Raw genomic sequence first — 14,277 nt, forward strand, 5'->3', positions numbered from 1 at the left:
AGCACTTAGGTCAGGGAACTCTCCGGCAATTGGGACTTCAAACACTCACCCTGCAACTCCTCTCACCCCGGACAGCTTCCATTTTCTACGGCGGCGGGTACTTCACAACGGCGGGACACAACGCGGCGGAGGGCGCTGCTGGAGAACTGTGCTCCACCCTCGCCGCGGCCGCCCTTTTGTACCAGAAAACCCCGGACCGGCCGCCGTGGAACCACGTAACCCGGAGCCCAGGGTTGGGCAACCCTGGGCTCGCGACCACCCTCAACCCCTCCCACTCTGCGGTGTCAACGAGATGCAGTGTCTCCACCGGGGCAACCCCGGACTGCGCCAGACTGCAGCGAAGGCCGGCGGGCCGCTGCACTTACATAACCTCGTTGGCGACTCGGCTGCAGCCGGGAGGAAGGTTGACTAGGCTAAGTACAAACTTTCTGTGGCTTTTCGATTCAAGTTTTTCAATCTAGTGGGAACTCTTTTTGTAAGGGAGAAGGGGTTCGAGCATAGCTCTTCCTGTAAATTCATTTTTCTTTCTCCTTTCAATTTCAATTTTTCCGAAATTTCATTTTTCGTTCAAACGTCATCTTAGTTGTGTATCTGTGATTCCATACTGAGTTGGCTTGGGTGTCCTTTTGTATATTCAATCTAGTCCCCGGAAGGTGACCCTAGTTTTCACTTTCCGCTTTTCAGTCAAATTCCCCCGCGCCCACTACCTCTGGCGCGCCCCCGCGCCATTCGGTAATCCGCGCCGCGAGCGTTGCGCTGGCCGACCTCGGCCGCCGCGCGGAGCTGGAAACCCCCGGCCCCCTTCTCCCAGTAGGCACGCACTGTAAGGGCCAGGTCGACCCCCCACCCTTCCCCTTTCCCCGCTCTGCGGAAACGGATAGGGCAAAGAAAGACAACACAGAAATTCAAGTTTTCAATATAATTCACAATAAAGCCCCCCCCCCACCCGTACAGTCAGTAGCAGTTACCCCTCCACGAGTACACCACGCGGCCCTCCCTGTGGGACCGCGTCCGGTCAAATACGGTTGTAGCTTTTGTCCTCATTCGGCGGCGAGCCCACTCAAACAGCCACCGCTCCTCTCCTTCTTCCAGGTGTAGTTCTCGCTGCTCCGAGCAGCCGTCGTAGTCCCGGGCCACCATGACCCAGGACCGTACCAGGCGGCCGCGGCGCCGCCGCAGCTGGCATTGGTGGATGCTTAGAGACACCGGTGGCATGGGGAGAAACCAGGGAGCGGGGACCCCTCCCACGCAATGCTCCCCCCACATGTCCTCCCGGTGCCTCTCAAACACCTCCTTTTCCCGGTTGTGAGGGACAAAATGATGCCCCCTCCCTGGAAACAGAACACCCTTAGAATTCACCCTCAGCACCCCACTCCCGAGAAATGTAGTCCAATACTTACGGTTTACGTAGCATAGCCCCCACCGGTCGCAGAACAAAGGCAATCCCCTTCTCTTCCATTTCGATGCCCCACTCAGGATGGGCAGTCGGCATAAGTCTCGAAAGGATTCCATATTCCTTCCGCTCTGAAACTGGCGCGACCTGGTCCAGAGGCACAGAACGGGTTTTAGATGAGCTAGCACTAAGTAGGGATCCTGCAGATCGCTGTGAAACAAACACTCTATGCACTCACCTCTGTTTAAAGGTTAATGCTCCGGTGCACAACGACGCAACTGCGGCGCTGAAATTCACTGGCGGCGGCGCACACACGGCCGGCTCGGGCTGGCGCTGGGACTGGCTCCGGAGTGGTGTCCTGGGGCGGGCTTCCAGTCCTAGGCGCGGGGGTGGGTGGCGGCGCCAGCCTCGCCGGGGAGGTAGCAATCTCCAGGTTCCGGAGGTTCTTGGAGGCCGTGTCCAGGTCCTCCCGGACGGCGGCCACCTCCGTCTCCAGGGGCGCAGCTACGGCTTCCGAAAACTCCCGCGAGGAGTCGGTGGCTCACGACGAGGGCTGGGCCAGCAGGGTGAAGTTCCCGCTGAGTTGTTTCATGACGTCCGTGTTGGCCGAGATCTTCCGAACGGCGGTCCGGAAGCTCCCTAAGTCCAGCGCGACGGCCAGAGTCCACACGTCGTTTGCTATCGTGAAACGACCCTCGTTCATCAGGCTGAGGCCGTGCTGCTGTCCTGGAGGCAGCGGCCTGATGTCCAAGCCTTGCAGCTTGGCCACAGAGTAGTCGCCGTCGTCCTCGCCCATGGACGGTGGCGGCGCGGCGATCAGCAGGGTGGCGGTCAGGACCAGGTGGAGGAGTTGGGACGTCATGACTCGTGTGTGTGCGCCCTGCGGAAAAAGGGGAAACACGGTTACCGTCTGTGCCTGGCGCCCTCCTCTCTCTCTCCCTCTCTCTTCTGCTGCTGGCGGTTTGGCCGCCAGCCTTCGGGGTATGCCCTGAGAGCGCTCTCTCCCAGCGGCGGTGACGCCGAGCGTTAACTCAGGGGTGGTGCGCCCCGAGCGTTAACTCGGGGGTGGTGCGCCCCGAGCGTGAACTCGGGGGTGGTGCACCCCGAGCGTTAACTCGGGGGTGGTGCGCCCCGAGCGTGAACTCGGGGGTGGTGACCCTGGCCCATCGGCTAGCACCGATCCAGGGGTGCCCCGAGACTTCTTCGGCGGCGCTCGGTCCGCGAAGCCCAAGTCCCGGCGGCCGGTCGACGGGTGTCGACGTGGAGCTCCCGTTGGCTGGTGCCAAAGTGGTGGTGCCCCGAGACCTCCTGCAGCGGCGCTCGGTCCGTGCGGCTCGATCTCGGCGGCCGGTCAACTGTTGTCGACGTGGGGTTGGCCCCGGGACGTCCCTGTCCCGGCGGCCCGTTGGCTAGCGCCAATGACGCCCCCGAGAGTCCTTCGGCGGGGCTCCGTCCGCGAAGCGCCCTCTCGGTGGGGTGGAGGCGTGGGCCGGACCAGAGTACTGCCTCCCTGGTCCGACCCGGCGAAATGGTCGTCCTCGGCGTCCCGAAGTTGACCCTCCGATAAGGCTCAACAAGAGTTAGGGATCTGGGGTTTTGGTTCAAATTAGGTCAAATTAGATGTAAGCATTGTGTTACCCCCTCCCCCGCTAGATTAACCCCTGTAAGGTTTAACCGTGTCCGCCCTTTTCCTTCCCTTTCTTTCTGGTTTATTGCAATTCCGGGTAAGCAAATAGTACACAGACAGTTAAATCAGTTTCTTTTATTTTCACATTCAATCTGCTCCCCACCCCTCCCCATTAGCTTCGACGGACGGTCGTCCCCGGCCCGGAGATCGCAGATTGGCCGGGAGGCCGTGACCATGTGTAGGTCCGGCTAACGCGGCGGCCGGTCTCCCATTCGAGTGTATACTTGAAGTGGAGATCCTTGAATCGCCGGCAGGCCCACTCGAAAAGCAAACCCCGGTCCCTGTCGCGGACCCACAGGTCTAGGGACACGGGGTCGGACTCCGGGCGCCCCGGCTGCACGGTGTAGGCCCATCCGCGCTGCTGGTTGGGGCCCGGCCGTCGCGGGTCGGGTCCCTCCCACAGGGACCCCTCGATGGGGGTGAGGAGACAAATCATCTCCTCGCCGGCAGTGAGGGGCCAGGGGGCCTCGGCGTGGCCGGGGCGGAGTTGGTGGAAACCTTCCCCTGGGGCAGAACCGGGCGCGCCCGGGAACGCATGAACAGCGGTGAAACCAGGAAGGGGTACCTCTGTCTGCTGGTGTTGCTGGCGGGTGGGGTCTGGTCCGTTGTTGGGGCCGCTCGAGGAGTGACCGGACCCGGAGGGAGTCCCGGAGGGGCCGGAGGAAGGCTGCACCACTCCGATGAAGTCGTCCTGCTCGTACTCGGAGTCGCCCTCCGAAACAGCGTCGTCCCAGATGTCCATGGTGCGGCGACGGGGAGTGGGTAGTGAACTCGCTGAACGGTGACGGCGGAGCCGGCTCGATGGGGAGCGCACCCACTCGCGCAGTCGCGAGGTAACTGTCTTGTTCGGCATACGCTGCCAAAACGCGGGCCACTCCTGGCAACCCTAGAGAATCCCACTTCTGACACCAATATTGTGAATTCGCTTCTGTCGCTGGGTCACAATGCCCGGTGGGTTCAGGATTCTCTTGGGGTTGGACAGGGGGTTTGATCGAACACACGCCGCTCAGGGACACACTGTTTAATGCACGGGTTACACTGGTACACTGTATAGTCTTACACAAGGTTCAAACAGGGCTCCGTCGGGCAGAGTGGCGGCGTTGGGTCTCTCGTCGATCGAATCGGAATGGCCACGACACTCTACAAAAAATGTCCTGTCAACGCCGTTAATTTATTACCAATGTTTGCTGTTATGCAATTCACGGCGTTTGCTGTGAACTAGCTCACGGCGTTCACTGTGATCTCGGTTACAGTGTTCACTGTGATCTGGCCACAGTAAACGCCGTGAATTCGAGCCTGATTTGCAGTACTTCGGTGCTCAGCGGCGTCAAACTCACAGTGTTTACTGGGGACCAGATCACAGTGAACACCGCGAACAAGATCACAGTGAATCCCGTGAGCAGATCACAGTAAACGCTGTGAATTGACCTTCAGTGAAAACTGGTAATAAATTAACGGCATTTACAGGACATTTTTGGTAGAGTGGAGACCGAGCCGTTTGGAGACTAAATACCCAGCAGATCGGATCAGGGGGTGAGGCGAGGGGTGTCACGCCACCCTTCCCCTGCCCCCCGCTCTGCCCGGCCGAGCTGCCTCCAGCGGGGTTGGAAAGAGTGGTCTTAGGAGATTTCCGCGATTCTGCGATGTCGAGCCGGATGCGCGATCCGGCTGACGGTGTGGTGCACGCGCGCTGCAGGGCTGGCAGTTTCCACCGAGGGGACCGTCGCCAAAGGGGGTTCAGTTATGCACATAACATATGCAAGAGCAAATGCCACAACAATAGGAACTGCAAAAATAAATGGCTCCCCTCCCCCACATGTGTCTCACGAGCCGGGTACCCGTCATTAGCCGTAACAAATACACAATTGACTTCAAAAATATAGTCAATACTTATGAGAATTTTGACTTTGCAGTGAAAAATATGCATTGTTACAAAGGAAATAATACATATTGGTCCTGCTCAAAAAAGTAGGCAAACAAAGGAGAAAAAGTCGATAGTTGAAAGAAAAAAGTCAATTTGAGTCTGAGAGTGTATGCCATTTACATTTTAAACAGTTATTGTGTTGGGACGAATCCATAAAGCAACGTTGTTAAAATTTTAGCTTACCCTCTACGATATCGAACTGAAATGAAATAACCGCAGCAGTTACTGGTAATGGGCAGTTTAGATTCAGGTAGTCACGTGACTGAAAGGATGTGCGGAAGAGACTGGTCAAAATTTGAATTTCTAGCGTTTCTTTTGAAGTGCAATTCTTTTTTGAGTATAGAGCGCAAGGGACCGCGAGATGAACGCGTATGAGCTCTTTGCATTCTCAACACATTACTGACGTTTTCCGTATAAAACCGTACGCAAGAAAACGAGCGTGTACTATATATCCCTCGTGAAATCATTAACGAAACCAACCAGTACATTATTTGATAATAGGGTATTTCGGAGCAGCCCTGGCCCGGAAGAAGAAGAACAAAAACGGAAGTTAGAAATTGCTGTTTTTATGAGAAATATACGCTGCGGATGCTCATCTGGAGCGTATATTTCTCATAGAAGCTGTCATTTCTAACTTCCGTTTTTGTTCTTCTTCTTCCGGGCCAGGGCTGCTCCGAAATACCCTATTCCTAAGTACTTCCTTAAATGACGAAAAGTACGAATCATGGTTGCACAAATTACTTGCGTACAGACAATATGAGCAAAAAGTCAGTAACGTGCTAAAAGTGCAACCACCTCTACTACTTCCCTTTTTTAAATCCTCTCGTCTGGGTGCTCGATTTATTAAAATGCTCTATTCCGTTGCTGAAAAGAGAAGAGAACCCGCGATTGTCGTGGATTTGCCATTGTAGGCGCCCTCACCCTCTTTGATTGTAGCCCGCTTGGCGATCGCGGACAGTGTAGCCACCTTCAACCAGCACAGCCAATCCCACCGGCGCCGTGAAAGTTCTGCTCAGAGCAAACCCTGTCAACTGCGAGACCTCACACTGGCAGAGCGCCTAGCACAGAGGATAGCACCGACGACCGAGGTAGGTGTCGCACGGCAACACTGACAAAACTAAAGGGTAGCAATGCCCTTCGTTTTCAAGCGTAGTCAGTTTACGCTTGAAATCGAGCGTAACAGACTCAGCCGCCTAGATTCCTCCTATCTAAATGCATGGGGGAATTTCTAGTCTATGCTTCATTTCAAACGAAACGTCTTCAAGCGTAACTTTGTGCTTGACTCAAGAATAAAGTTACGCTTTAGTTTTATCAGTGAGGCTACGATAAGAGAAGGTACTTTAGTGTACACCATCCATCAACGCGCACGAACAAACGGCATGCTCTTTCGTCTTCAACAGTTATAATTCGCATTTGATGTTAAATATTTCTGCAAACCTTTACGTTGAAGAGCGAAGAAGTTCACTTGGCCTGCTGCTTACTACTTGACTGAGGAACAGGGGCTGTGACAGTTGCTCGGCTGACCTGCAATGTAATAGGGTAACCCAAGGAATCTTCCAATGGAAGAAGAAGAGCAAGAGTGAGCCCTGAAAACAGCTTCATGTGCATACGCACCAGGTGGTGGGGGAACGTTTGCGCATGCGCAGAAGCTGTTTACAGAGCTTTCTCCTGATCCTCTTCTGCCGTTTCAAGATTCTGGTGTACCCTATTACTGACCAAAGCCAAGGGCGCTGCTCCACGCACACGTAATGATCAGGGGAAAAAAACTCGAGAAAACCCGAACGGTTTTGATCTGTTGTTGGGCGAATAGACCCTTTCAGTCATCGCCGTGCGTGGGTGGGCTCGGTTGGCAGCACCGACAACCGCCAGTACTGCGACGCAACCCCCCTGCGGCAGGAGGGCCCCTCGCGGAGGCAGCCTCCTCGGGGCGGCCGTTGGAGCTCCGCCGCGGTCTCCCAGGGAGCAAGGGGCCAAGGGGCCCCGCGATGCCCCGCTTGCAGGTAGTAGGTCCCTCGGGCTGGAAAAGGTAGAATTCAAGTAACTTAACCGCTCGCTCTAGCCCCGGGGATTTGGGGACTCAGAAGAAAATTACAACCGGGTTGCTCGCTTACCGTCAATGTAAGGCAGGCCCATCCGCTCGCAAAACCCCCACAGTTGCGTCTCCTGGGGGCCTCGAATGAGGCCCATGCGGCACGAGAAGGGCAGAAGTCCCGTCTCCAGCCCAGGCGCAGCCGAGGGGCGGCCTGCAGAGCGACGGGGGCGCGAAGCAGAGGGGCGCGACTCAGCCGCGAGTTGCGCCGGGCGCGGAGCCCGCTAATGAACTTCCGTAGGAGTCGCCCGCGGAAGGTCTCCCGTTCGTGCTCCTTCTGAGCCTCGGTTCTGTCACCTACGCTCAGGATGGAGGTCAGGAGCACATTCCCAAGCGCCTTGAGCCGGTCACAGTACTCTGTGACCCGCTCGTTCGACTTTTGGGTGCAGGTGCTGAGGCGCTTCTCAGCGGCGGCCTCGCTCTCCCGCTGGGCAAAACGTCCGATGACGCTGTCCCTCAGGTACGTGTAGTCCTCCGTGTCCGCGAGCGACACGGTGGTTTCCACATACCTGGATGCGGCACCCCTCAGCTTACTTCTCGCCAGGATGGCGAGGGTGGACGGGGTGAGGCCGCCCACACGGGCCGCGTCCTCCAGCTGTTTGAAGAAGCGCGTGGCGGGGCCCTCGCCGTCGTAGGTCGTCACGTCGGCGAGCATGGAGGCGAGGAGCTGGGGCTGGGCCTCGGGGTGCAGCTCGGGGACGCGGCGCGGGCCGGGGCCACTGCCCGATCCGCTGCCGCTGCCGGCTCCGCTGCTGCCGCTGCTGGCCGCGCCGATCCCGCTGCCGCTAGCGCCGCCATTCACCAGGACCCGCTCTTCGTGCTCCGGCATGTCTGGCAAACTTGCTGAGCCCCAAGAACGGCGACGAAGGCGTCTCTGCTGGGGGGATCTCAGCCAGGCGGTTATAGACTCCCGCGTAGGCATTCACAATCACACCCAACAGTCACAGTCCACGAGTCACCAACAAAACACTTTCACTTTATCACTGCGCGGTCTCGGGTCACTCCGTGCAGAGAATCGATCCCACTTCTGACACCAAATTGTTATGTGTGGCAGTCTCGCTTCTTCGTGGGCTAACAATCAACCCGGCGGGGATCGAGGGATCGATTCTCAGGGCACAGTGATAAAACAGTGGAAGCTTCACTCTATTTATTGGCGTTGGCACTCACCCAACAAACCGTTACACTTGCACATGGTCTAGTCTTCGATGGAGGTTGCAATACAATAATCTTCAAGGAGGTTGCTGCGCGCTCGGGCAGAGTGACGGGCAGCAACGCTACTCTCGGAGTGACCCCGAGCCACCGAGAGGCCTCTGTATTTAACTGCCGCGGACACCGGGGCTGGAGGGGATGCGACAGGGATGTTTGTCACATTTGGGCCCCTCAGGCCGCCGGGCCGGATGCTGTTCCAAGAAGATGCCTCTCGGAGCTCGGCTTCTCACGCCGCTGCTCGCCACTTGCCATATTAGCCAAAACCGTGGAAACGTACCATGGCCCGCAGCCGGCAGCTCGGTGATCAATCGAGATACCAGCCGCGGACCAAAAACGTCGTAACATGCCGGCATGCATGATGTAACAACTGCAGTGAACTGCATGAAAAACTGCAGTGCACAAACTGCGGTCTTCAGTACAGTTAAAGTGTCATTAAGCTATCTAGTAGTTACTTACAAGTTTGTGCATTGTTCAGGTGGTACTCGTAAGAATAGCCTGACTGCAGTTTTTTCGCAGTTAGTTTCGAAACTTCAGCTTGATCTATAGCTATGTTACACTCACCATTGCGCAGGTAAAACAAACTTCAAAAGTGTGTGAAAATAAAGCTTAAGACTTCAGTATCTCAACGCTTTATCAATAGTTTAATCAGCATGCTCATTGTCTAGACACCATTGCGGTTCAATTTACACTTATGGTAGGCCTTTTCAATGCAGTCTCGCGTGATTCCCGTTGTGATTTAACTTAAGAAAAATTTGTTAATGATGAATGGGTCTGTCGTTCGGGAGAGTTGAGGAAACAACAACCTTTAGGTAAATTTGAAGTCTGGTTAAACTGATCGCGATGCTTAAGGATAAAATTATAGGATGTCGAGTCCTTCACGTGAGAATAGTCCCTTTCGCTCGTCGTCGAGAGAAGAACTAAAGAAGTCAAAATGCAGAAACCAGTAGCGCGCCACCTAGCGGCCGATGCTAAGAACTTCGTCTGGCCGGGTCGTACCTCATTAGCTTGCGGATGTAAGGGCTGTTTGATATGGTTGATTGCAGTCAAGTCTTCGAGAAGGGGGTGGGCCTTATTTTTCCGGTTCGGATGCTGTTTAGTACTGCTCTTGATCCCACGTAGCCTCGTGGAGGTGGCGGCAGTAGCTCGGTGAGGTAAATGTCCAGCTGAGATTGCAGATTGCGGAGGGGGTTGGCAATTGCTTCTTCTTGGCGTCGGAGTGTCCGGAGATCGTCCATGACGGATCTTAAGACCAACGCCAGGGTGGTGTCTGCTGCGCTTCGTGGAGCAAGGAAGCCGGTGGTAGCGATCTTGGCTCTTGAACAGGGTGACGGCGGTGGAGCACTGCACTGACACTGTGCTGGACACTGACGGGCTGGGCCATGACGACGCACCTTCAGGCGCGTTGGATTTGGAACGATAAAGACCCACTTGTCCGTGTGTCTTGCGTGGTAAAACAGTGAGTGTGGTCTGTCGTCGATTAGCTGATCGTCGTTATGCTGCTGTTGAGCATGTTACTTCCGGAAGGCGGCGAATCTGCCAACGAGGATGGCAGATCGTGTAGTGCCCTTCATGGCTGTCGTCCAGATCGGCTTCAATGCACGGAGACAGTACAGCTTCCAGGTTTTATTCTTGTTCACGACACTCACCCACTACAAGATACATTCGGTCGTTGGTTTGATCGTGGGTTGCTCGGGCAGAGTGACGTTCTGGTTGTCTCCGCTGTGAGTGGCCCCGAGTCGTATCAGACCTCGGCGCGGTGCCTGTCCTTGGCAAGTTGGCAAAACTGATAGGGCTCCTTCACCAACGCTAGCCCGTGACCACGGCCCGTGACGCTGCGCCGGTGGCACCGGTGGACACTCCGGTGGACATCCATGGGTGGCGTCGCCGCGGCCGTCGCCGCCCACATCAATCGTCCTGTTGGGGCAAAATTGAATTACCAATTACTCTAAGACGTCTGAGATAAAGTAAGGTGAATGGAAAAGAAAGAGAAGTGGCAGGAAAAGTGGCTGAGCAACAGGCGGGAATGGGTGGCCGGCAATCGTGTCCTGGGCACGATTCTTTCTTTTGATAATATTTTTCTCCGGTTTTCGTTCATATTTTTTTGATAGGATACACATTCAAGAAAAAAGTACAAAGCCATTTTTTTTCATTTCATTCTTATTTTACTCTGATTTCATACATAAATATCAATAAATATCAATCAAAACCCTCTGCCAAAGCATGACAGAAATATATAATTTCAACACACTTTAAGAGAATGCGGGCTTTCTCTTTCGGCTGACCAAACATTCTAGATAATCTGAACACTCCAACAAGGTCTGAGTGAGCAGGGCTTTCCTCTGACTGAACGACAACTTTTCAATTGAATCCTTCGTAAAATCACGACTACTCAGAGAGGTTTTCACCTCTCCTAACATTTGAGAGTAATAAGTAGAATCAAAGATTTGGTCTCCAGAGACCTTGTCCAAAGCAGCGCTGATAATCTCGCTCAACCCTATGAAGTTATCCCATGCGCTCTGGGTAAAATTGATTGAAAGACCCCCTGACAATCTTGTCAATTTTACTAGTTTTAGTCCATCTTCCAGAAAATTTCTTTCAAAGTGAAGACCTGAGACATCACAGAAAGCACTTTTCTCTACATAAAATATTTTTTTGACCGTTTTATTAATATCAGACATGAGCAGCCCTCGAAGCTCCTCCACTGCAAGGTTAACATAGGCGGTCATCCGCCCCTCAAGGCTCAGTAATTGGGCGCTTATCTCAAAATTATTCGCCAAATATATGCCAATTCTGATTTTCTTATTGTCATTCAGTGTCAGGGGAATGTCCTGCCATCGCACTAACACTGGACGATGCTTCAAGGAGGGAGGGACAACAGGAAAATCTACAGTGTTCATAAAGTCAATCACCGCTGCGTCATCGACAAACTGAGGTTCGGCAGGGGTGGGGCTCGAGGCGGCCACGCCATCAGTGGCGGGGCGCGGCGTAGCGTCAGCAGGGGCAGCGGGCGGAGAAGGGGCAGCGGCAGGGGTGCCAGCTGAATCGGGCCGGGTAGGGGTCACAGCAGGGCTCGCCAAATCTATGACCTCGACAGGCGAAGTCACAGGCGAGTCAGTGATGTCGATCGGCTCGTTCAGAAACGCAGCCAGGCTCTCGCTAACGAGCTGCGAGAGAAAAGCCATGTCTTGGCTATTCAAAACCGGAGACATGGCCCTCCCGTCCACACTGTCCTGACTGGCGGCGGACGTCTCAGCGGACGAACCCTGCAAGAAAGAAAAATAAAATCGTTAAGAAAAATGCGATAGATCAGACTACATACACTATTCCTGCTTTATGTAGTAGTAGTAGAGTATGTACCAGGGCGGAGATTCCGTGCTCCGAGGTGTCGCAGCGCACGTTCAGGCGCGTTGGATTTGGAACGGAAAAGACCCCCTTGTCCGTGTTTCTTATGTTGTAGAACAGTGACTGTGGTGTCGTTTTTAGCACTGAATCGCACATGTCCTTGATTAGCTGATCGTCGTTCATGAATGCTGCTATTGAGCATGTAGTGCCCTTCATGGCAGCCGATCTGGCTCGTGTGACGGAAATAAAAAGTTGCCTGTTTTGCGAAACGGCCAAAAATTCTGTCTCGGGCTTGTGAAAGGCCCAGAGAGTGAGATTCCGAAGGCGGGACGGGACAGGCACCGTTCTGTAGAGGTCAAATTTCAGTTGGGGTTGGCCAGTGGAAGCATGATAAAAAGTCGGATTGAGTGGTCCAATCGGAGTGCTGCGTAAACTTCTGCCATGTCGTAAAATTGGTAGAGCAGATTCGATTCGGGGGGACCAAGAAGGAATGTCCAGCGGGCCATTTCCTGAGAATTCGATGGTCTATTGTGTTAGACTCGCAGACCTATCCCACGTGTGTTGGTTCTGCTTTGGTTAGCGCTGCTGGACCGTCGTCAGATAGTGACAAAGGAAGACTCGCTGGTGAGAGCCCAGTGTGTTTTATTACCTTGCTTGAGAGAGGTCCGTACACTACTGGCTGCTGAGCGTACAGCGGCCAGCCTATTTAAACCCCGCCGCATTGTGAATGTGTGTCGGGCCCTGGCGCTGTCTGGCCGGACGATGGGTCATAATGCTCGGTGGGTTCAGTGATCTGTGGCGGTGTCTTTGTGCTATTTATCTGAGGTGGTCGTATCTTGTTGGTGGTGCTGTCGGTGTGGGTAAAAGTGGTGTTCTAGTGTGGTTCACTTCGAACTGTATTTGTAATTTGATTTGATTGAGTTGAGTGGCAAAGATCTCCTCTCTTTGCTGGAGGCGGTTGTTGTTGAGTTCTGAGACGACTGATTCCATGCAGTAGTATATCCGGTGGGGCCTCTCGCCGGGATCGGCCTCCAGGCTGAAGCGCCAGCGCAGGCCCTTGAACCTCCTGCAGGCGTATTCTAGCAGAAGGGGCCGGTCTCGAACAGGGACCCACAGGGTATCGAAGGTCCGGAGGTAATTGGGGTTGGTCGCAGAGCGCTGCAATGGGCGGATCCGAAGACCCGTCAAGAGATTCCGAGCGATACCGCTGAGCGGCAGCACCGTCGCTTTGTCGCACTCAGGTGGACTCAGCTGATTTACAGGTTGTTTACATAAAACAAAGACGCCTTAGAATGAGGTGGAACCTAGTGAAACCACTGGGTCCATGCAAGGTTTGACCGAACCAGCGGTCCGAATGGGTATAACTTGAAAGGAATCGTGAAAAATAGATAAAATGCAGTACGGGTTTGCCGACCCGACCCGACCGAACCGGACTTCGGGTCGGGTCGGGCCGACTCGAGGCACGGTGACGGGTCCGCCAGAGGGCCAAACCCGCCCATTGCAGCGCTCTGGTTGGTCGGCAGCACCGACAACCGGCAATACTGCGATGCAAACCCCTGCGGCAGGAGGGCCCCTCGCGGAGGTATTCCCCAGGAACGGCGACTAAGGCGTCTCTGCTGCGGAGATCTCAGCCAGGCAGTAATGGAGTCCCGCGTCGGCATTCACGGTCACAGTTCATCGTCACAGTCAACGAGTCACCAACACAGATACTTTATCACTGCGCGGTCTCGGGTCACTCCGTACAGAGAATCGATCCCACTTCTGACACCAAGTTGTTATGTGCACTCTCATTCTAGGAACGTGACATCACGTTGAAACGAACGTGACAAAATGTCACGTTCGTTTGAGCATTGTGTCACGTTCGTTTGAATGTGAACAAGCTGTTTTTTGGACAATTCACACTCTAACGAATGTGACACAATGCTCAAACGAACGTGACATGTTGTCACGTTCGTTTCAACAAGATGTCACGTTCCTGGAATGAGAGTGTGTGTGTTTCTCTTCCTTCGCGGGCCAACAATTAACCCGGCGGGGATCCGCATGGCCAGTTGAAAAATTTAAAAAAAAATATTTTTTATGACTGTACTATTTTCTTTCCCGAAATTGCAACGAAACAAAAGGGGAGGGAAGGGGGCGAACACGGTTAAACCTTACAGGGATTAATCTAGCTAGGCAGTGCGACGGGGTCGCCTTTCCAGTGGAGCGAAGGGGTCCCAAGGGGTTGCACAGCCGCACCGTCCCCTCCTGGCAGCTCCGGCGGTCCCCGTGGTCCAACTCCACGAAAAGTTGTGATCCAGGCTGACCGCGAGGAACGGGTATGGTGGGATGATGTGCGCGAAGATTCCCGGAGCCGCCATGGCCACTGGAAGCGGCACGGCGTGGAACACGTTAAATACGAGGCCGGGGTGCGTGACCGGAAGATTAATATAAAGCATAATACCCTTGTTGATCCTGACGGTGGTCACGCGGCTGGCTGCGTAGTGGGCCCCCAGCGAGTCCAGGTCGACGGGGTGCAGCAACGTCCGGCCCGCCGTCAACTGGCCCTGGATGGCCCGAAGGGAGGTGTACAAGTCCTTGGGCGTGAGGAGGGCCGGTGAGAGGTTGTGTTGCGATGCCGCAGTCCAGCCCACCAG

General features: G+C 54.7%; 1 protein-coding gene across 1 annotated transcript; it reads right to left on the bottom strand.

Moving 5' to 3' along the window:
• Positions 1 to 1,774: 1,774 nt before the first annotated feature.
• On the bottom strand, positions 1,775 to 6,746 carry LOC117646292. Its single transcript, XM_034387152.1, has 3 exons — positions 6,619 to 6,746; positions 6,442 to 6,528; positions 1,775 to 2,273 (listed from the first exon to the last, which is right to left on the bottom strand). The coding sequence occupies exon 3, from the start codon at positions 2,253 to 2,255 to the stop codon at positions 1,935 to 1,937; it is 321 nt and encodes a 106-aa protein (XP_034243043.1). The 5' UTR covers positions 2,256 to 2,273; positions 6,442 to 6,528; positions 6,619 to 6,746; the 3' UTR covers positions 1,775 to 1,934.
• Between the last annotated feature and the right edge of the window lie 7,531 nt (positions 6,747 to 14,277).

The sequence above is a fragment of the Thrips palmi genome, unplaced genomic scaffold (assembly GCF_012932325.1).
Source record: "Thrips palmi isolate BJ-2018 unplaced genomic scaffold, TpBJ-2018v1 HiC_scaffold_19, whole genome shotgun sequence".
Taxonomy (NCBI): domain Eukaryota; kingdom Metazoa; phylum Arthropoda; class Insecta; order Thysanoptera; family Thripidae; genus Thrips; species Thrips palmi.

Coding starts and splice junctions, on each gene's coding strand:
- LOC117646292 (XM_034387152.1), bottom strand. CDS start 2,255: ATGACGTCCCAACTCCTCCACCTGGTCCTGACCGCCACCCTGCTGATC.